Raw genomic sequence first — 20,692 nt, 5'->3', positions numbered from 1 at the left:
GCCTCACCATTTATGAGATTCAATGAAAAATTTCACCAGCAAATTGTGCCATTTGTTTCTTGTTCTTCGTGATGAATGTAAATGCGGGAAGAAGCGAGGATGAGGATGATGACGATGCAATGTGAGCAAGAAAAGGGAGACCAGTCGTCCGGTTTAGACTCTTGTCGGCAAGTAAGCCGCCGGGTCCGGTAATGGGTGCCCACTGTAACGTAGCGAGGTGCTGTCGCGCTACGACCTTGGTAGCGTCGCTAATCGGATAGGGCACCCGCTAAAGATCTCGACAAACCACTGAAGAACCCCAACGCCTTTTGGGAGACAGACAGGTGCTTGCCGCGTCCATTCTCAACGTCTACTACCACCTGACTACGACCGCGTTCCGCCCCGAGGACGAAGAAGGCATGATACGAAGCACACAGTAAACGAGATCGTTACGGAAGGAAGACCGCCAGCCCCGCTACTCGTGCGTGTATCTCGCAACCGCGACACCGCCTGCCATGTCGGACAAAATCACGTCCAAGAACCTCTCCTACGACACCACGATCCCGCCCTTCCTGCGCGCCCTGCACGCCCAGGCGGCCAGGAATGCGGCGGACCCTGACCCGATCCTCTCGAAGCGGCGGCGGGCGGGCAAGAAGCGCTCCGAGAGCGAGGAGGCCGAAGACGCGCCGCTCGTGGTGGACGACGAGGGCAACGTCGTCGATGTGCGAGTGGACAAGGACGGCGGCGTCGACGAGAGCGCGCTGAAGAAGGATGGCGAGGTGGGCGACGAGACGGGTGCCGGCAGAGAGGAGAGCAGGAGGGAGGCAGAGAAGCTGGCGGGGATTGGGGCGAGTAAGAAGCGGAAGGCTGGCAAGGTTGTTGGCGGTGGTGGTGGTGACGGTGGTTACGGTGACGCTGCTGAGGATGCGTCAAATAATGTGAAAAAGGACAGTAAGGAGGACGAGAATGGCAAGAAGAAGGCCGGCAAGAAGAAGGGCAAGAAGATCAAGCTGAGCTTCGATCCAGAATGATAGCAGGGCGGTGAATACGGGATCATCATCATTGTCACAAGTGGCGGATATGGCTGCCAGCACTGTCGTTCTGGCAATGTCGAAGCTGTCCCCGACGGCCGCGGTAACACACAGTCATTCCTACTAGGGTCAGACCACCTGAACATGGCGGACCAGCCGAGACGGGCCATAGGGACTGAAGCCGGGAGAAAAAAAGGTTCTATACAGCCCACAACTCAGGTAATCTACACATCTGCCGTGCTCACTCCAGAGCCACCTCGATGCCGTCTCGCCCCCAGTCTCGCCATTGCTACAACATGTCCCGCCGTCAGGCGAAGCATCTATTGGTATCGGTACTCGGGCTTGACGAAGTCGGCGAAAGTCTTGGGCTCCTCGTAGCCGTGGCCGTGGTGGTGGTCGTGGTGGTGGTCGTCGGTGGGGCCGACGTACTCCATCTTGTAGACGGAGCCGCACTCGGGGCAGCGCTCGATAGGGCGGTCGCGGGAGATCTGTCAGTTGTTTGGTCAGGTCATCATCATCATCATCATCATGGTGTTTCCCAACGGATCGGCTCGGGTCGGCGGAGACACGTACGGTCAGCCAAATGGTGACGTGGGAGTCGACGGGGACACCGGTGCAGCCGAGGTACTGCTCCTCGCCGGCGGAGCGGACGGGAATGGGGTTCTCGACGGTGCCTAGCACAGCGGGTTAGGTTCCTGGCCACCGAAACGAGGGAGCGGGGCGTTGTTCGCGTACCCTTGCGGGAGGCGTCGAGGGGGCGCATGTCGAAGACGTCGACGCCCTCCATCTTTCCGAGAATCTCAAGACGCTCGAGACCGGTGGACTGCTCGAGGTCGGTAGGGACGGTGCCAGCCTTAGCACCGGGTCCGGTGAGGTCCTCCTCGACCTGGATCTCTGTCATAGTTGCAAGTGATTAGCCTCGTCTTGTCTCATCGTCCAAGTTTCGATTCGAAGTATCGTCCGTCGCTCGGTATCGTACGACGCGGCCCAAAAGGGATGCCGGTGGTGGTGCATGTGCATTCCGCGGGACCGCGCCCGCGCCGGCGAACGGAATCGACGATAATTTCGAATCAATTGGCGCGCGGAGTCCTTACCCTTGATGGTCTTGTAGGGCTTCGCGGGGGTAGAAGAGTTGGCGTCGCCTGGTTGTGACCACGAATGGCCGTAGAGTCAGCGACATGGGAACTTCCGGAATGGCTTCGCTCCCAGGCTTATTTTTTTTCCCTGGCTCGGGATTTGGGCTGGGAGTCAATTGGGGGTCGTACGGCGGATCATGGAAGTCGCGAAAGTGCGTCTGGCGAGGGGAGCGACGGCGGCCCGACGGGCGGCCATGATGGCGGAGCGTTGCAAGAACATGGCGGCGGCAATTGGGGGGAGGATGGAGAGGAGAGGTTCGTTGTGACGTCGGAATTGGTTGAAGAGAGGGATTTGTCGATGGCCTGATTTGATGGTCTCGTTTGATGTTCTGCGGCTGGTCGGGTAAGCTACGGGGTACCGCTCAAAAGAGAGCACTGACCAAGGTACTTGCCATAACCGGCATCATAAGCGACGTCCTATCACGTGATACGCTTTGGAGGCTGCCAAATGGGAGGCCCGACATTACTGAGCTCCTCCCCGTTCACGAACTTGCGGAGGACATGAATGGCAACGGTTTCGGGTGTTTTCATCTGTTGCTACAATATTACAACATCTTGGTTCGTTCTACTGTCTCATTTTCCTATCATGTGCTTCGGAGGCTTTTATAGGATGTCAGGGGTGACGCTTCCGAAATCCCTTTGTAAATGGTTCAGTCCGATTGAGATTGGGTCTCCATCCAATCTCTCTTATAAGTTAGGCCTGCCTCACCAGCGCTTTTGCACACCACTCGACCCCTTTGCGTTAACTACCAACTTTCATGTGCTCTTTTGGCTGCACCCGGCAGTACGGTAGGATGACGAATCCGTGCGAGGCCTTCCTTGCAGTCTTCGGGAAAGGGCTCTCTACTACTATTGCCCTCACAATCGGGACTTTCGAGTGGTGGGCAAAGCGATTGATCATCACTCTTGCCAACGGGGATGAAGTAATTGGCAATCCCTTCACCAGCGGTGTCCATCTCTGAGATGCGAAATCGTCTGTCAAGTCCCTCGGCGTACTTAGACTAATACTCTGCACCTTCGCAAGTTGCGCTGCTCAAGTTGCTGTCTTGAGGAATACTGTTGACTGCAGCCGACGTGCCACTCTCGCCCGGAGTCGCACGAGCCCTAGCCTTGGTTTCCACTTTGTGTACAGTTGATGAATCTTCCGGGTCATCTGGGGGGCCAGGCTCTCTCTGTCCAAGTCCGCCAGCACAGCACCAGTTGCAATCCCTCCCCTACCATCTTGCGCGCCTTCTTGGCTGGCGGTGCGCTGCTATTATCATCGAAAGTCTGACGTTTGGTTGCCGCAAATGTCTGACCTCTCTTGCGCTGGTGCAACTCTGGAGTCGCCGAGACTTCTTTCGTCTTTGATGTTGTGATAACAAGCCTGTCAGACCAATAACGTTTGCTGGGACGATGCCTGACACAGATTGGTGCTGCCAGCCTCGGGACTTCCAAGAAGGTGTTGTGAGTTGACTAGCAGTCTGAATGGCGGTCTTGATTGCACCGGGAGATAGGGAGTATAATGCTGCTCCTGGCTATTGATGTCTTTTTCGTCGACGGCACGCTTCCAGAACATCTTAGTGTAGTTGCGCAGCTGGCGGTCAAGAGAGACGCTCGTCCTCTGCATGGGAAAGTCAAGCGGAGGCATCCCGAGCCCTCCACGCTCATACAGGGGACTGAAACGCCTGAGTATGTTGTATCTTTCGTAGAGGACATGGCCCATGCAAAGGCTCGTATCCGTTCGATGTTGCTTGGCCATGATTTGGTTGAGGCGGAGTATGTAGTTGTCGCGGAACCACTTCCTGACAACCCTGGCTTGATTGAGGTTTCGCTGGTATTATAAGAAACCCTTAGCAGAGTCTTGGTCTTCGGAATAGAGGGGTTTCTCTTGTGATTTCTGATACCAGGCTTCAAACTCTTGCTGATGTTCTCGCTTCACCCGATTTTCGCTGATGGCGTCCGAGAACTTGGTCCAAGATGCTTCCCAATACTCGTCACCCTTATTGATAGGTCGGACCGTGACGCCTCGAATCATTTTAGAAGGAGGGCAAGGAGGAAGGAGTTTGTATACACCGGTCTGCGCGTTCTCTAAGTTTTCGCAACCCTGAAAAGAAACATCACTAACCCAAAAAGAACAACTGGCCATATGTAAACCAAGCCAAGGTTGAATGTTTTGTTACTGATATTGATGCTCTTCGTCTATGTTTATTTAGAGAATCTAAATATGCATACCCTTTTATCAAATAGCGCAAGGCCATCTTGCCTACAAAGGATGATGTGTATTTACAGCCGTTCGTTGAGCTTATCCCCTTCCGCCCTCCTCTCTCTGACAATACCATCCTGATACCCAGTAGCGACATGAATACCCTCAGGACTCCACATCTTACACATGAGGGCCCCTCGCCCCTGGCCAGTGCGAGGAAAAGATGCCTCCTGAATCCACCAGCCATCGTCCGGACCTGAAGGATCCTTCATCACGGCCTGGTCAGCGTTGACGTGGACGACGAACTTATACGTCAAGCTTGCCGCTGTCCCAAAATTCCACCCGAGGCCATTGTGATTGCCTATCATCAGTAGACCGTTGCGATCAGACTCGAATGCATGAATAGCGATGTGCGAATTTGGGTCGTCAGCGGGTAGCGGGCTCTTTAGACGGTAGAGAAGAAGCTCCCTCCTCTCTGTCACGGGCCTGCCCTCGTTGTACGTTGTTAAGTCGACCTTGTGCATGTCAACGATGGGAAAGGTCGTCTCGCCAATGTCCGGAAACATAGCCTTGATCTCTTCCACGTCAACTGCCGGTGCATGGGGCCACTCCCTCGGAGACTTGCTTGCGAGAATATTGGCGAAGCGTTTCTGCGGCGGTTCCTCTTGAGATATGGCCCGACCTTCTTCTGGTCGCTTGAAGGTGCATATACAGCTGAAGCACACATCGCCCAGTTCAGTCTCTGCGTCTTCGGCCAGAAAGTTGCCTTCGTAGTCGCTTCTTTTGCTCGTTTCTCGAGGTTGCCGTACTGTCACCAGCCTCGAGCAAAACGTCCGGCTGGTCGAGAGGACAGCGACCTCATACACAAAAGGCCTGTCTGATTTTGCGGCGGCCGAAAATACGCCTTGAATGGCCTGCAACATGGGTTAGTGATGATGAAGACAGCACATGAACGCAATCTTACGTGGAGCCCGAACCCCCCTGACTGGGTCCCTGACCCTGAGGGCTCTTCCTCTTTGATGGCGCGGCTTGCGGCCAGAGGCGCCTGGCAGTAGACATGCCCTCCATAGGCCGCCCGAGGGTCGGCTTTGGACCCGCGACCTTTGCCACCTACGAGTTCTGACCCGGGCACCCAGGCTGGATACAGGCTCATATACCTTTTGACTGCGCCGCCAGTGACGGTCATCCGGTTGGAGGGTGTCGGAATCGGTGCCAGTGCCATGACATCGTTAAATAGAAGCCTAGACATGATGGCGAACCTGCAAAGAAATAACCAAGGAAACCAGCAAGGAACGCTGAATGGAACAGACGCTGAGAATCACCGAATACAGTGAAGGGTCCTGAATGGGTTCATGAGACGAGATTATGGCCGGTCAACAATACCAGATAGAGCAAAAGAGGTTGGTTGGTTTGATAGTTAAGCTTGGCTAAGCTTTGCCCAACCGCTCCTGAGACGTGGACGTGCCAAACGATTGGACCTCGGGACGAGAACCAAGGTGGGCGGGACCGTGGCCGTGCGCGTCGGAGCTGCCCCTGACTTTCCGGTGCGGAGCCGAGGTATCCATGTGAGGGGAAGCTCGGAAGCTCCTAAGGGTTGGTTGTTGGATAGGTACGTAGACAACCTGAGCACCGGGTATGCTCCAGTCGTCCCCGGGGAGGATTGCGGCAATTTGTGGAGAGAAAAGCCGATAGCTCCCGGGAAATACCCATAATTTTCCGGCCCCGATAGTCAAGACCGGACATATCGGTCTGCACGCGGCAGCCGGTATTATACGCCAAGTGGCTTATGTGAGATGAGTGAGATAGCTTAGAGTGAGAAACTATGGTAAGACGCCGTGTAGCCCGGGTTCGCTAGGGCAGGGCACCCAGCTGACCAGACGGCCAAAGCCGCTGCTGCCCGAGCTTGGGGTGGCAAGCTCCTCCGGCAACCTTTCTTCTCTGCCTAGAACTTCAGCTGAATTCCGGTTGTACATCGTATTGCCTGTCGTCTTACACTTACGGCCTGGTGCCGTCTCGGCATCAGTGCCCACTGGGTAGGCAACTTTTTGACAACTGACGGGGGCTGCGGCCACTTGGCCGTGAAAGGGAGTTGAATACTGGACTGAGCCCTTAATCCATCCTGGCTGGCTAGACAAAACTGGGGTCGCCATGCAGCGTTTTGCAGGATGCGGGCGTTCTAGGCTTCTAGACTAACTGTTTCGTCCCAAGCAAACTTTGGTACAGGTAGATTTCGATCATTAATCGATTATTATGGATACGGATACTTCCTGCAATACTTCGCACTGACCGCTGTCAAACTGGAAGACGAGAGCCGAGAATGAGTGGCAGGGCACCACCCCTGTCTCGCTCCCTTGTTTTGGCTTCGACTGACACTGACAGAAGCCTATTCCCTCACGGCCTCATCATCTCGAACGCTCATTCTTCCTCAGTTCTCATTGGCCGAGGGATTGAGTCGGCCAGCCCAATGCCGCTCATAACGAAAAGACATTGAGCTGCGCGTGACCCTCCCGTTTCGTCGTTAGCGGCGCGTTGCCAGCAGCTTGTAAGCAAACGAAAAGCCGCTAACCGGTACCAAGCACAACCTTCAGTAGGCGAAACGAGCTGGTGCACGTTGCCGTTCTGGGCATCCCGCACTCTCAAGGTCTCGCCTCGCCCACCTCAGCTCTGCTGGTGAGCGACAAGCGGTCTCGGAAGAATTTTCAGTGGACGGGGCAGCAGCGACAACTGCATGATGCACCCCATAGTGCCCAACGGCAGCAGCACAAGGAGACCTGGGAATATGTCGAGGAAGGGTGTGTTCCCCCGCAAAGCGGGATGGCGAATGGTGATGGGCGCTTGGGGTCACACCGTGATTGACGGTACTTGGCTCCTGCCATTGTGCTATTATATGCCCGTGGTGATATGGCCGCCTGAGATTCTCGGTTCTCGAGTGGCAGAGTCAGGTTGTCACTGGCGCCCTGAAGGAGGCGAAAAGCCAGACCCTTGCAATTGTTTAACACTTCTTGCTGACAAGTTCGTCGACGGTGTTGCCGATCTGTGTTCAGAGCGAGCCAACCGCCGGAAGGGAGCAAGGGGCCGATGGCGGCCAGGCAACAAGGATAGCGGCTCGAAACAACAGGGCGAAAGGCGAAAAATGGAGTTCTCGAGATAGAAAGACACAGGAATGTTGTGAGATCGCAAAAGAGGGCGATAGAAACCCAGCAGAGCGGGTGACCCAAGCCACTTAGGCTGGGAAAAGAAACGGTGGCTGCGGATGCCCAGGTCCATGAAACAAACCAGGAATGTTGGAAATGCCTCCCCTCCAAAAACCGGAGACGTCAGAACCGAGCCCAAACAATGCACGTCCGCGGAAGATCAGAATGTGAGGAGAAGACCACGTCTGCCGAGTGGCCAAAACTTCTGGTCTGGGGCAGAAACATCCAGCGAGGTCCGCATTCCCCTCGAGTCTTTTGCTCGCCAAAATCAAACGCGAAAACTGCACTCCTTGAATTGTAAAGATTGTCCATTTACTCCAAAAGAAAGACAGGCATGGGGCATGTAAGCCTATGTGTTATGCGGCTGGTCACATCGTCTCTGACCCGGAGAAGAAGACCCGGTCTGGGGTGCAGGGAAATGTTCCCTTGGCGTCCTCTCTTTCGAGTTGTTAACCACGGTACACAGAGGCGGCTTCCTTTTGTCTAGAGGGATACCATGCTCTCAACCACGCAGAAGATTCTATCCGACAGGCAGCAGAGTCCATTGAAAACATGCGTATCGGCGCGAGAGCATTGGTGATGTACGTACGGCATGAGCTGCGACGTGTTCTATCAGCACCTTGACCCTAAATTGCTACACGGCATTTAACTCTCCACCTGCCCTTGGACAGAGGCGTAGGTCACGCATGTCCACGCATGTCCAGACCCGAAGGCTGAAAAACACCACAAATTTCCCGCCCATGTCACTCGCACCCTCCCTTGTAGTCGTCGAGTCCCCGGCGCACCGGGGACGGTGCATGGCCAGGGGTGACCAGCGCATCCCGATTATCCCATTCGTCCCATGCCAGCTTTCCCCAGGTCTTTGCCTCCGCGACCCCTGTCCCTGTCTCTCACACACCCACGCATCAGCAATCGACCAGAACATCGACTTGTTTCTTAGCACCGGCTTGCCCTTTGGGTAGCACAAGTCCCAGGCCAGGAAGGGCGAGAGGGGGTGGAAGACAAATGGGCGGTTCCGCCCCGTCGGTTTGAGCTGATCGCCCTTCTCTCCAGTCGTCTCTCGTTCTGTCCCCGCTTTCTCTGTCTTCCACTGTGATCCGCATGGTGGTGGCATGGAGCAATAAATAGGAGCCAGGGTCTCGTGCCTGTATTGCGGCCATGGGCGATGACCACGACGACCACGGCCTTTTGCGCTTTTCCCGCTCTCCCCCACTTCCTGTCACTCACTTTGCACCGAGAAGGGACCCTGCCCAGAAAGGTCCAGGATCGTTCTACTCCGTCTCGCCGTGCATTTTTATGCCGCCTTATCCTTTCATCATACCTCATCGATTCCGCTCAGTCGTCGGTCCCCCATGCCAGCGGGGAATAGATGCTAGACTGGCGCTGAGGGATTGGTCATAGGGTATGAAGAACTTCCGAACGCCCTATATACGCCGATGCGACCCAGGTACCCGGAAGAGGTGAACGACTCACTTCACCGGCTCAAGCAAGCCGCGTCAACACACACACTGGCATAACATAACGATGGTGGTCGAGGTTGGTTCTCTGAACCGCAGCAGTTTGGAGCCGTTCAAAACGTGGCGACTTCAAGGATCAGCTGGCGAAAATGTCCGAGTCATCGACGTCGAAACAGACCTATTACCGTCACTGGCACCGAGACAGTGTTCTGAGCATGCAGACCATTGCGCATCAACCGCAACTTGCAGGCATATTCCGTTACCTTCTTCGAGCTGTCGCCACTTGGCGCCTCATCCAAGTGTACCTACACCTGCCACCGTAGGAGAAGCCGACGCAAGCCCGACATTCCGTCAGCCTTTGCCCAAACTGGCCGAACAATATTTTGCCTTCTCGACGGATCACGACCAGTCGAGCTTCGTTTTTCAACGGTCATCGCCACTGCCGAGAATCGAGAAACGCCAAAGGGCCGAATCTGACGTCGACGGACCGTACACGGCTGCTCTGAGCTGCAAGAAGCGTCGCTTGAGGCTTCAGCTCATAACCAGTCGGCTCTCCCAGCCGTTCTCCCTGCCGGCGACGCACATCATCAACCGCGAGGCCATTGCCTCGGGCGACAAGCGTTTCGTCAAGTTGGCGGCTGTGGCCAACTCGCCAGATGCCGACAGACAGGGCCTGATCCGGGAGACCTCGATCATGTTAAGAGCTGCGGTGCTCAACAGAGTCAGGTTGCGTGTAAGGAACGAGGCGATGCTGCGTGGGGATCTTGTCGTCGCCGTAACTGCTGCAAATGCCGCCGTCCTTCACCACGGCCAACAACTGGCCACGGGGGCCAGGTTTGTCGCACAGTCCTCTGCGCTTGCAGAACAGCAGCAACAAACGCCTCCGGCAAGGGTGGTTCTGATCCGGTCGGGGATATCGTCACCAAACTCGATAAAATCTCCCCCGGGATCTCCAAAAACACCACAGTCTTCCCGAATGCTGCCGAAATCCCCGCGGCTGCAGCCTGCCCGCTCACCAGTCTTGGCTCCATCCGGAACGATGCTCGAAGAAATGGAGGATGACGGAATTCTCTCATTCCCCACAGCAGAACACGATTGTTCTTATGCCTGGGCCGATGACGACGATCTGGAGGATGTGTACTCAGATTTTGGCGCCATATTTGGCGGGCCAGTTCAAAACGGGGAAACTGAGGAAGATGGCCACTCCTATGAGGAATATCTCGACGAACTAGATGGCATATCGTGGGTCGGTGGCAGGTAGGCCTTGAGAGTACGGGCGAACGTTTCGAAGATTTTGACATGAGAAAGGCATGATCGGGTCCCAAATCTTTGCATCAAAATAAAAACCGACAGCATCCAATTGAATACGTTTATTGAGGCCAGAAGGAAGACGAAAACTAGGGCAGCCCCGAAAGGTCAGCTGTGTTCGTGACAATGCCCTTTAGGATCGAGACTTGGGAAGAATGCCGAGCAACCTGGTCCCTCAGGAACATAGAAATGCTACCCAGGTATGCACATCGCACGACTGGGCAACCGGTTTTGTGAGAAGCAAAGCTACCAGCACGGATATCAAATGAGGCAGAGATGTCGATACTGAACTCTACCAGAGAAATACCCCCGAGTCCAAATTTATCCCAAGCTGGGTAATGCAAATCTCATTTCCCAGTTGATTCGTCTTCTTTCTGCTGAACTAGCGCAATTGCTTGATGGCATCGGTGCTCCTGCAGAGTAAATGAGGGTGGAGGATGTAGAGTGAAGGATGGGTCTCCGGCAATCGGCTGTATTTTCAACTCAGCTACGCGTCCACCAACCTAGCGAACATATGCTGGATGATGCCATTCGTATCGGCGACACAATGACTGGAGGTGTAGACGGGACGGTTTCGTGAATGTGGGAGAAGTCCATTCCAGCCGCCAGCAGTTGAGCCCCGCCAATTCCGATGATCGGCCCCTGGTCGGACATCTTCCCGAATCCCGGGCCAGGGCCCCGCCGTGACGTGACGGGAACACTAGCTACCTGAACCTGGGGGGTTGGCGGGGACATTTGACGCGGGGCGATTGATTCAAGGCCGAATCGCAACACCACCGCCGTCTTTCGAGATTCTCCGCCTACTGACAACGTTTCCCCCCTTCTTCGGACACGACATCTTTACACATGTTCAAGCGCAGCATCATGGCGACGACTCAGACTTTGGACACCATCATCATCGGGGCTGGCTGGTCCGGTGCCGTAGCCGCCCGCGAACTCGCGACCAAGGGCCGCAAGGTGTTGGTGCTGGAGGCGAGAGACAGGGTCGGAGGGCGTGCAAGCACATGGGTGAAAGGAGACGTCAAAGTCGACGTCGGATGCAGCTGGATCCACGGCTACAGAGAGGGAAACCCGGCTAGATACATCGCGCAAGACCTTGGTGTTGTAAGTAACGATTTCATGGTTGCCATACGGGTTATTGAGCTGGGCTTGGCTAACGAGTTGGACTGCTTAGGTGGCGCATCTCCCCAAGGCTGCTGAGGGTGTAGTTTATGGCCCGGGTGGTATGTGGCTCCCTTTATCCGTCATGTCGACCTGTGCACTAATCGGCTTCGTCAGGTCGTCTCGCTAGCTCAGAGGCCGACAACCTGCGCGCAACACTGGGGGCTGTCCAAGCATCTGCTAAGCTCCCTCATCCTCCTCCCTCGCCCTCTGCTTCACTGGCGTCGGCCCTCTTCGGCGACGATTCGGCACTGACCGCATCATCCCAAAAGGATTTGGCTGCCGCGCTTGCCCGCTCCCTTGAGATTCCTCTAGGGCTCAAGCTTGAAAAGGCATCGTTGAAGTGGGCAGGATGGGAGACCATAACCGCCTTTGCCGGCTCTGACGCCGCCCCTGAGGGAGGCTACGAGGCCTTGGTCAACAAGGTCGTCGATGATGCCAAGGCCAAGGGCGCCGAGGTGAGATTGAGCACAAAGATCGCTCGTGTTTCGCAGAGCAGGGATGGAGTCGTCGTGACCGACGCCCAGGGCAACAAGTTCATCGCGACGACGGCCATTTCCACCATCCCGCTCGGCACCCTCAAGACTCTCCCAGAGAGCACCTTCAACCCTCCCCTCCCCCCTCGTTTGCAGGAGGCGATCAAGGGCACCCACGTCGGCGTTCTAGAGAAGCTCCTTCTTCAATACTCAACAGCCTGGTGGCCCGAGGCCGACAGCGCGGGCTCGTACACTTTCTTGCCTTCCTCTAAGAAGCCTCTCACCGGTTCCTCGACCCCCGCTGAGATCTTTGAAGCATCTACCTTGGTCTGCGCCAACTTCGCCAGTCCATCCCTTCCTGGCTCCAGCCCAACCCTACTGACGTATCTTTCCGAAACCCCGGCAACCGCCCTTCTTCGCTTTGACCCCAACGAGGTTGCGGCAGCCTACCATAAGTTCCTCGTGTCCCGTTTCAAGCCTTCTTCTGAGCCTCCGCAACCAAGCGAGACCAGCTTGACGAACTGGTTGACTGACGAGTTCTCGCGCGGCGCCACGACGACACCGTCCATCGTCTCGGAGAACGGAGAGCGAAGTCCTCTCGACTTCAAGGAGCTAGGTAGGCCCGTATGGGACGGCAAGCTTGGGTTTGCCGGCGAGCACACTGAGATGGAAAACCGCGGAAGTGTTGCTGGCGCGGTCATCAGCGGCTATCGCGAGGCTGAGCGCGTCGGCAGACTCTTGAAGTTGGTCGAGGAGAGTGCGAAGTTGTGATAGGGTTATGACGTGGAGGATGGGTTCTCATAGACATGCTAGACTTGGTGCAAAGTTACAGACTTAGAGCTGCTAGCCGTGTTCACACAAGGTTGAGTGACGCCAAGACATCGATTCTCGCCTTCTCAGGCGTTCTGTGGAGAGCCCGGTGAAGGCTTCACGAGGCACTTGCATTTGCAGCCAAACTGTGCCATGGGCCTTTGCCCCGACTGCGCTTCAAGTTTTCACCGCGAGGTGGCCTGCAGCTTTGCAGCTCGATCTCTAGCAATGTCGCACATGGCCTGTCAAAAAGTCAGCCGAACAAACTCTAGTGGAGGCCCGCTTTCTTACTTACTTGTACAGCAGCGCGCTCCTCCAGCGCCAAGTCGCCTCGTGAGATACGTTCGCGCATGTTTGCCATGATTTCTGGACGTCCTCTGCCGTCGACGAAGACGACGTAACGCAGGCCGGGGAACTTGGCCTCGTACTCAGCATTCAGAGCAGCCAGCTCAGTGGCATCTCCACTCTGTAGCTGCGCCTGCTCTGCGGCGGACTGAGCGCTCTCCACCTTCTTGGCACCGAGTCGAGGATGCGAGCTGATGATAGAGTGCAGTTCCGCCTTGTGGGCAGGGTCGTCTATGAGCGCTTGAAAGGTTTTATGGCAGTGTGTGATAAGTTCGTCGTAAGATTGGAACGAAGCGGCCGAGATGGAGGGCAGGATGAGTGCATGGATCGCTGGACTCGGCTCAAAGAGGGCATCGAGGATCTCAGTCTGCTCCTCTTCAGACGAATGGGTTAGAGTGTCAATATCGGGCAAAGAAGCCATTTTGAATGAATTGGGATGATGTGTTCAAGAAATATCGGTTCATGAAATTCCACCTCATATATCGCGCACTCAATCAGGGTAGCTCGATGGTTAAGGGAAGGTGCCGATGCTGGACCTCTGCGAAGTGACGGGTATCAAGGGAGATAAGGTGATAAGATAGTGATAAGATAACGAGCTTTCCTGGACACGCCAGCCACACGTGATGCAATGGCTCGTGCTTTCGAGCAGGAGACCCACCTGTCTGGCAAGCACCTGTAGCAAGGCTGAAGATTTGTTTTGAAAGGCAAAAGTCGACGCGAACGAACCACCCCGACGTCCAATTCATACCGCGACATTTGGGACAATGCTGTGCGCAAGTAAGTTTGAATCGGCCGCATTGATATGTGGTGTTGCTGACAAGGCCTGTAGTCTCTGGAGAAGCTCCCCAGGAGCCCGTCGCCTCGAAGAAGTCGGGTAAGTGTCTTGCGCCCAGGAGGCAGAGTTATTGGGCTAACGGTGACCAGGCACCATTTTTGAGAAGCGCTTAATCGAGAAGTACATCGAGGAAAACGGAACCGAGCCTGTGACTGGCGAAGCTCTCACGAACGATGACCTGCTTCCCCTGACCCAATCGCACATCGTTCGACCTAGACCTCCGACGCTCACCTCGATTCCGGCCCTGCTTGCGACTTTCCAAAACGAATGGGATGCTCTAGCTCTCGAGACATTCAACCTGAAGGAGCAGCTTGCGAGGACACGGGAGGAGCTTGCGACAGCCCTGTACCAGCATGATGCCGCCGTCAGAGTCATTGCGCGCTTGGCGAAGGAGCGAGACGAGGCCAGAGAGGCGCTTTCCAAGGTCAGCGTCACCGCTGGAGCTACAAATGGAGACGCGATGACCATCGACTCGACCGAGGGGCTTCCTGAGGAGTGGATTCACAAGATCAACGCAAAGCACCAAGAGTGAGTCAAGTTGGATGCAGCCGCATGCTGGATCGACACACTAACATACTGCAGACTCTCCAAGGGCCGCAAGAAGCGCCCGGTTCCTGAAGGCTGGGCCACCTCCGAAGACGTTGCCTCGCTGGTCACTGTTGCTTCGACACCGGCACCGGTCTCCAACGCCTCCTCGCTCGCGCTCCAGGGAAGTTATGCGGCAGTTGGCGGCCGGGGCGGCGACGCTGCGATATACTCGGTCGAGGCGGACTCAGTCGAGCGTCAAGTCGCTGTCAATGAGCCGGTCATCGACTCTGTGTGGACGGGCAACAAGCTGATCTTTGCCACGAGCAAGGGATCAGTCAAGGTCTTTGAGGGCGGCAGCGAAGTTGCATCACTTTCTGAGCACGCGGGACCTGTGACGTCCCTGAGCGTCCACCCTACTGGTGACCTTCTCGCCTCCGTCGGTTCAGATAAGAGCATCGTGTTCTACGACCTCCACGCCCTGAAGAGGATCAGCCGCACGTATGCCGATACAGGTAAGTTGTCGATGCTTCGCACCACTCATACCCAGAGTTGCTAACTAGTTCAGCTTTGACATCCTCGGCATTCCACCCCGACGGCCATCTCTTCGCGGCGGGCACTGCCACGGGTGACATCAGTCTGTTCATGACGACGAGCTTAGAGGTTGCAGCTGTTTTCAGCCTTGGCGCACCCGTCGAGGCTCTGACGTTCTCAGAAAATGGATTCTGGCTTGCGGCAACGGCCAAGGGTCAGAGCTCGGTTACAATCTTCGATCTGCGCAAGGAGGGAGATGCTGCCAGAGTCAAGACACTCGAGACCGGCGGGCCAGTCCAGTCCCTGGCCTGGGATTATACCGGACAGTATCTCGCCACTGCAGGTGCTGGCGGCATCACGGTGCAGCAGTACATCAAGAGCTCGAAGTCGTGGTCGGAACCTCTGAGAACGTCAGTTGCAGCGCTGTCGGTCAAGTGGGGTGCTGATGCCAAGCAGCTGATTTCTGTCAACGAGGAGGGTGTTGTTTCTGTGTTTGGAGTCAAACAGGAGTAAGCAGGTCAGGTTCTGCTGGGTCTGTCTTTGTATTATACGTAAACAGGGCGGAAGAGTCTATCAAAATGATATCCAATGTCTTAGGCTCAAAGCTCTTGTATGTGCAAAGCGACTTGATGGCTCTCAACGTGAATCTACTTGCAATGGTACTTGTACCTGAGCATAATGGCGGCTTACATGAAGGCTCACCTTGGAGACTCACCTTGAATCTCGGTGAAAGAAAGGTGAAGTGCATCACGACTTTTTCGTCGCGTCTTGCAACTATGACATAAGCACTGTGAAGGAAAGTCTACTGTGCACAGTCAGTGCGGCAGGGTTACTTCGCTTAGCAACATATCTTCCGCAAGTTCCCTGCCAGCCCAGAACTCCAGAGGGGTTCCTGCTTATCGGAGCAATTGCCCCTGCACTGTGCGAGCTTATCTAAGGCTGAAGCGCCAACCGTTGTTCCTTCCGCCGGGTGGCCTGCACTTGCATAACCACCTACCCACCCTCAACCGCCACCGGCAACACACGACGACGACGAGTACAACCTTCCCAGGGCAAGCCCAACGAAACCGCCCTTTTTCTTGTCCACTCAGCTTCTGCCAACCTGGTCCTACCCCGAAAATACCACGGGATGGTCACTTCACCTTTGTGTCGGTCGTAGGAGATTCACTCCTATCCTGTTGATCCCCGGCGGGTCCTTCTCGGGACTAAAGCCTTCGAACTTTCTCGACGAACTTAAGACACTCGAGAGGCAGACGGTTTGTTCGTGGTTTCCCCAACTTTCGCCGTCTGGAACCCTCGGATTTGGGCTGACCCGATCGTTCTCCAGCGCCAATCCATATTGGCCCCGTTCACAGAATATGAGCTCAGCTTCTCCACCATATTCCTCGCCGATATCGAACTCCCCCTCTCAATCCTTACACTCAATCTCAGCCTCTCCTTCGATTCCACACTCTCCGGCCTCCGCCCCCGCCTTGGGCTCGACTTCTCCCGCATCTGAATCGGGCTCACCTTCGATTCCCGCGCTACCCCAATCCTTGATCGACTCGGACGACGTTTGGGGCGGAATTGACGACGAGCTCTTCTACCAAGCAGGGGCTTACCAAGTCCCAGACTATTCCTCCGACGTTCTTGACCATCGCTCAAGCACGTTCGACTCCGAAGCCGACGCTCAGCAGGATTGGGACCCCGAGTCTGCCTCACAATCACAGTCACAGTCTTCAGACTCCGATTCAGAAGAATCTTCCATGTCGGACGGCCTCGCTGCCCACGGACCCTTGTTCAACGACCCATTTTCACCTGACCTGGCCGACGAACTCGAGCTTGCACTTCTCGCCGAAATGGACCAGTTGCCACGCCTACGCGAACAACAAACGTCACGTGGGGACAATCGCGAGGGAGGCATGGCCGGACAGCACCAGAACGGCTCGGGGGAATTCGGCAACCCGGCGGATGTTTTAGTCGACTTAGAGCTGTACTTTCAGCAACATCGAAGGCCTGCAGGAGGACCCCAAAACAATCCTAATAGCGCTCCTGCCGACGTCATCGACCTCACGAACGAGCCTGACAGCCCTGTTCAGACACACGCGCCCCGCCCTGCCGTGAACCCGAGACGACAGAACTCTCAGGGCAGGAACCCACCGTCGTTTGCGCGTAGCGATAGTAGCATTCTCGCCGGCAACGCGCCAGTCATCGACCTTACCGACGACTCTCCTGAGGTCCCGCGCAGGCGTGCACCCATCTTGCCCCCCCCGGTTGCCCGGCCCCGTGAGCGCAGCAGACAACCGGCAGCCTTTGGAATGTACAACTCGAGCAATGCACTCAGCGGACTAGCAGCAGGCATACGCCGCCATCTCTACCCGTTCCGGCTCTTCCCCGGCCCTGAGGATGATGTGCAACTTCTTGGCATCTTTCACAACAGAATTAACCAAGGCGCCGATCTCAACAACCCACTGGGCAACATCCAGCTTCAGTATGAACATGGCGCTTTTGACCAACGTGCCGAACGAGCGGAGTCACCGAAGCCAGTTCACCAAGCCCCGCCCCCGGCCAAGTCAGGATTTACCAGAGATACGGGCTCTGACCTTGTTGTAATATGTCCTGCTTGCAACGAGGAGCTGGCCTATGACCCCGACATTCCGGTGAACGAGAGCCATCCAACGCGCAAGGGTAAGCGTCAACGTAGCGAGCACCACTTTTGGGCTCTAAAAGGGTGTGGTCATGTAAGTTGCCCCCGCAAACAGATGACAAGCTGGCCATGTTACTGACGCTGAACCAGGTCTACTGCGAGGAATGTTTTGAGAACCGCAAGCCAGCAGCCAAACGTCCCAACAATCGGTTTCGACGCGACCTTGAGAGCAAACTTGTTTGCGCGGTGGACGGCTGCGAGACTCTTGTTGCCAACAAGACGAGTTGGGTTGGAATCTATCTATGAATGACGGTGTCTTTGGCGCGGATATGTGGTTCTTGAAGAGTCATGGATGGATAATGGCGTCGCCTGGACAAGTGGGAAAGCATTGACTCGGCGTTTGGGGTTGGGACGGTATCATACGAACAGCGACTCCCACGATCACGGTATAGGATTGCTTTTTTCTTCTCGGTCTTTTCATGGAAGGGTTCCATACCGGGAAGGCTCTGCGATAGTCAGCGAGAGTCAGCGTGAGAGCTCTGCCTCAGTTATTCTGTGTCGTGACCCAGGATGTACATTTTTCGAGAGCATGAGGACAGGACATAGTATTGGTTCAGGGCCGCGTGTGTGCTGCCAAGCCCCTGTATAGAGATTTCTTGCTGAATAATACTTCTATTGCTCGTTGTCATGACTCTCATATGCATCATTCATCTACTGATGAATCGTTGACTGACGACGGCACGAATCCAAATGCTATGGTGCTCTCAAGGGTATACTAATTTCAATATGAATCGCCAGTGCTTACTGTTGCTTCATCTCTGGCCGTGAAAAGAGGTGCCATTCTATCCCAAGAATGCAACTTGCCTCACGCCTTTTCCCAACCTCTAATGCGTCAAAAGTCATCCAAGTCGTCATCCCAGTCAATAGCTGCCAGATCCATCTCGGTGAGAGGCGATGGTTTTGATGCCGATCCTCCAGAGGACGACTGCGTCATAGTTTTGGCTGGGGATTCTATATCTAGTACTTCCTGAGACGACATGATCAGATCCTGGGTGCAGATCAAGGGAAAGACGTTATCAAAGCAAGGTGGTGGCTTGGGTTTCGCAGCCGTGGCCGCAGGTTTTGGTATAGAGCTGTGGTTGCTGCTGATTTCATGCAAGATGCCACGCTTTGTGTGCCGATCTTGACGACCAGGAAACTGTGGGATGTGAAGCGTCTTCAGTGATGGAACTGTTCTGGTTGCAGTAGTTGATTGATTGCTGATAGAAGATGTGCCCACTCCTTGCATCTGTAGTTTCTTCTTCTGCTCCTTGTGATCAGAATCTTGGAGCTTCTGATACACCTTTATTGATGCTGGGCCTTTGGCTGGAACTCTCACCAGTGCAGGAGAGGGTTGGCGTATGGTATGAGAATCCAATGGTTGAAGACAAGAGTCAAACACGCCATATCCAGTACTGGTATGCGTCTTTGTGAAAGCTTTGTTTGCCTTTTCTTTTACTTGTTCTTTAACGTTCTTTACTCCGCTTTCATGTTTGGTAGCTTGGGCTTGGACCGCCAATCCATCTTGAACTTGGTTTGGGAGGTTCTCAGGTTGAACGTCCGAGTTGGAATCTTCCTTGAGTTCCATGGCAAGCTGTGAAGCTGTTGGGAAGAAGTCGTCGAAGCAATCTTGTACAATGGCTTGCGTGCTTGGCGGGGGGACTTGAGGCTGTTCTCTTGGCGGTGGTAGTGGCATCTGCACCGACAGCATTTGTGGGGTTGTCATCTGCGGAATAGATTCCCCCGGCGGAGGTTTCTCTGTCAGAGGCTTTGGTGGCGGTGCCTGTAATGGAGCTTGAGGTATAGACATCTGCAGTGAAGGCCTCTGTGGCGGTGCCCTGAACGACGGTGACTTCTGCGGCGGTGGCATCTCCGATGACGGACAGAGAAATTCTGAGCGGGGACTGTGCTTGAAAATCTTGTGCCGAGGCGGCTGATGAACTGGTACGGGCCCTCGAGGCATCATGAACGGCTTCGATTTTGGTTTCGACTTTGGCAGTGGCCGGGGTGGAGGCCCCATGGAAGTGGAAACCGCAGAAGTCTCATCCAGCATAGGCTTCGAAGGAAACAAACTTGGTGCTAAGTCCGGTGAAAGTCTGACAGGACCATCTCGGGATGGTAGCTTGGGCGGTGGAGGCATGCCCTCGAAAGAAGGCTGCTTTGACAAATGGGACGGGACTTGGGGAGGCAAAGCGGATGTCTTGGACCCCTGAGACGGGCCAGGTGAGCGCGTGATGGATATGGCTGGAGCCTTGTTTCCTTCAAAAGACACAGCATTGGGAGGCAAAACAGAAGGAGGGGTTCTCGCAGCCATCGGCGACGGCGAGGACGTTGGTTTGGTATCGGGCGAGGTTGCGGGGATGCCTTGATTCTTCAATACCGGCTCCCCTGACGAGTCTCTCTTGAGGCTTGTGCCGTTTCCTCGCACAAAGCGGGCAATCGTGTCTTGACTCGGTCGACAATCAAATATTGGCTGTCCAGCTCTCCGTCGGTTCTCGCGTGCTTCCTCCTCTTTAGCCTTCTTTCGCTCTCGCGCTGCCCTGGCCTTGACTGCGGCGCGCTCCTTTTCCAGCTCTTTGCGAATCTCCTCTTGTCTCTCCTTCTCCCATTTCCGTTGTTCGGCCTTGGAACGTCGGGGTTCCTTATTCGCTTGCTTGTAGAGCTTCTGTGCCTGCTTTGAGGTCATCGGTGGTTTGCTGGGGGCGCCGCCAACGCGGCCGGGGGCGGCTGGGATGACGGCAAAGGTGTTCTGCTGAGGCGCCATGATGACGGTACTCTTCTCGAAGACATTGTTGAGACCAATGTCATCGGCGCAAATCGCCAGTGAAGTGGGCAGCGATCGCGCAGTTGAGAAGACGTTGATATTTGGAGTGGCGGGGCAATTAACAATACCGACCGAGAAACGACTGGCAAAGGCGACGCGACACAGGTACGAGGTCACATGATGCCACTGACAAGCCACATTCTGACGGCCCCCCCTGTCGCCGATCATTTTGAAGTGGAACGCCACGCGGGGTATCCAGCCACAAATCGCGGGGCCTTGATTTTTTT

At 55.3% G+C, this 20,692-nt stretch overlaps 9 protein-coding genes across 9 annotated transcripts; 4 read left to right on the top strand and 5 right to left on the bottom strand.

The window, feature by feature from the left end:
• Positions 1-494: 494 nt before the first annotated feature.
• Positions 495-1,010, top strand: CH63R_01827 (uncharacterized protein; the record flags this gene model as incomplete). Its single annotated transcript, XM_018296802.1, has 1 exon — positions 495-1,010. The coding sequence occupies one exon, from the start codon at positions 495-497 to the stop codon at positions 1,008-1,010; it is 516 nt and encodes a 171-aa protein (XP_018161618.1).
• A 320-nt stretch (positions 1,011-1,330) lies between these two features.
• On the bottom strand, positions 1,331-2,366 carry CH63R_01826 (Cytochrome c oxidase subunit Vb; the record flags this gene model as incomplete). Its single annotated transcript, XM_018296801.1, has 5 exons — positions 1,331-1,498; positions 1,584-1,684; positions 1,746-1,904; positions 2,105-2,152; positions 2,276-2,366. 5 exons carry the CDS (start codon positions 2,364-2,366, stop codon positions 1,331-1,333), a joined length of 567 nt encoding a protein of 188 aa, XP_018161617.1.
• A 781-nt stretch (positions 2,367-3,147) lies between these two features.
• On the bottom strand, positions 3,148-4,163 carry CH63R_01825 (Acyl-thioesterase; the record flags this gene model as incomplete). Its single annotated transcript, XM_018296800.1, has 4 exons — positions 3,148-3,318; positions 3,365-3,512; positions 3,553-3,939; positions 4,033-4,163. 4 exons carry the CDS (start codon positions 4,161-4,163, stop codon positions 3,148-3,150), a joined length of 837 nt encoding a protein of 278 aa, XP_018161616.1.
• A 248-nt stretch (positions 4,164-4,411) lies between these two features.
• Positions 4,412-5,580, bottom strand: CH63R_01824 (Acyl-CoA thioesterase II; the record flags this gene model as incomplete). Its single annotated transcript, XM_018296799.1, has 2 exons — positions 4,412-5,245; positions 5,296-5,580. The coding sequence occupies 2 exons, from the start codon at positions 5,578-5,580 to the stop codon at positions 4,412-4,414; spliced, it is 1,119 nt and encodes a 372-aa protein (XP_018161615.1).
• A 3,469-nt stretch (positions 5,581-9,049) lies between these two features.
• On the top strand, positions 9,050-10,243 carry CH63R_01823 (uncharacterized protein; the record flags this gene model as incomplete). Its single annotated transcript, XM_018296798.1, has 1 exon — positions 9,050-10,243. The coding sequence occupies one exon, from the start codon at positions 9,050-9,052 to the stop codon at positions 10,241-10,243; it is 1,194 nt and encodes a 397-aa protein (XP_018161614.1).
• An 893-nt stretch (positions 10,244-11,136) lies between these two features.
• CH63R_01822 (Flavin containing amine oxidoreductase) lies at positions 11,137-12,698 on the top strand (the record flags this gene model as incomplete). The annotated part of the gene is made up of 3 exons (XM_018296797.1): positions 11,137-11,394; positions 11,465-11,513; positions 11,569-12,698. 3 exons carry the CDS (start codon positions 11,137-11,139, stop codon positions 12,696-12,698), a joined length of 1,437 nt encoding a protein of 478 aa, XP_018161613.1.
• Positions 12,699-12,922: 224 nt separating this feature from the next.
• CH63R_01821 (OHCU decarboxylase) lies at positions 12,923-13,503 on the bottom strand (the record flags this gene model as incomplete). The annotated part of the gene is made up of 2 exons (XM_018296796.1): positions 12,923-12,979; positions 13,033-13,503. The coding sequence occupies 2 exons, from the start codon at positions 13,501-13,503 to the stop codon at positions 12,923-12,925; spliced, it is 528 nt and encodes a 175-aa protein (XP_018161612.1).
• A 343-nt stretch (positions 13,504-13,846) lies between these two features.
• On the top strand, positions 13,847-17,908 carry CH63R_01820 (Cell cycle control protein; the record flags this gene model as incomplete). The annotated part of the gene is made up of 8 exons (XM_018296795.1): positions 13,847-13,859; positions 13,912-13,956; positions 14,007-14,445; positions 14,500-14,957; positions 15,011-15,485; positions 15,536-15,586; positions 16,028-17,696; positions 17,753-17,908. 8 exons carry the CDS (start codon positions 13,847-13,849, stop codon positions 17,906-17,908), a joined length of 3,306 nt encoding a protein of 1,101 aa, XP_018161611.1.
• Positions 17,909-19,117: 1,209 nt separating this feature from the next.
• CH63R_01819 (uncharacterized protein) lies at positions 19,118-20,633 on the bottom strand (the record flags this gene model as incomplete). The annotated part of the gene is made up of 2 exons (XM_018296794.1): positions 19,118-19,337; positions 20,035-20,633. 2 exons carry the CDS (start codon positions 20,631-20,633, stop codon positions 19,118-19,120), a joined length of 819 nt encoding a protein of 272 aa, XP_018161610.1.
• Positions 20,634-20,692: the final 59 nt, after the last annotated feature.

The sequence above is a fragment of the Colletotrichum higginsianum genome, chromosome 2 (assembly GCF_001672515.1).
Source record: "Colletotrichum higginsianum IMI 349063 chromosome 2, whole genome shotgun sequence".
Lineage (NCBI taxonomy): Eukaryota > Fungi > Ascomycota > Sordariomycetes > Glomerellales > Glomerellaceae > Colletotrichum > Colletotrichum higginsianum.
Note: the sequence above shows the minus strand (reverse complement) of the source record. Positions and strands in the feature narration are given on the sequence as shown.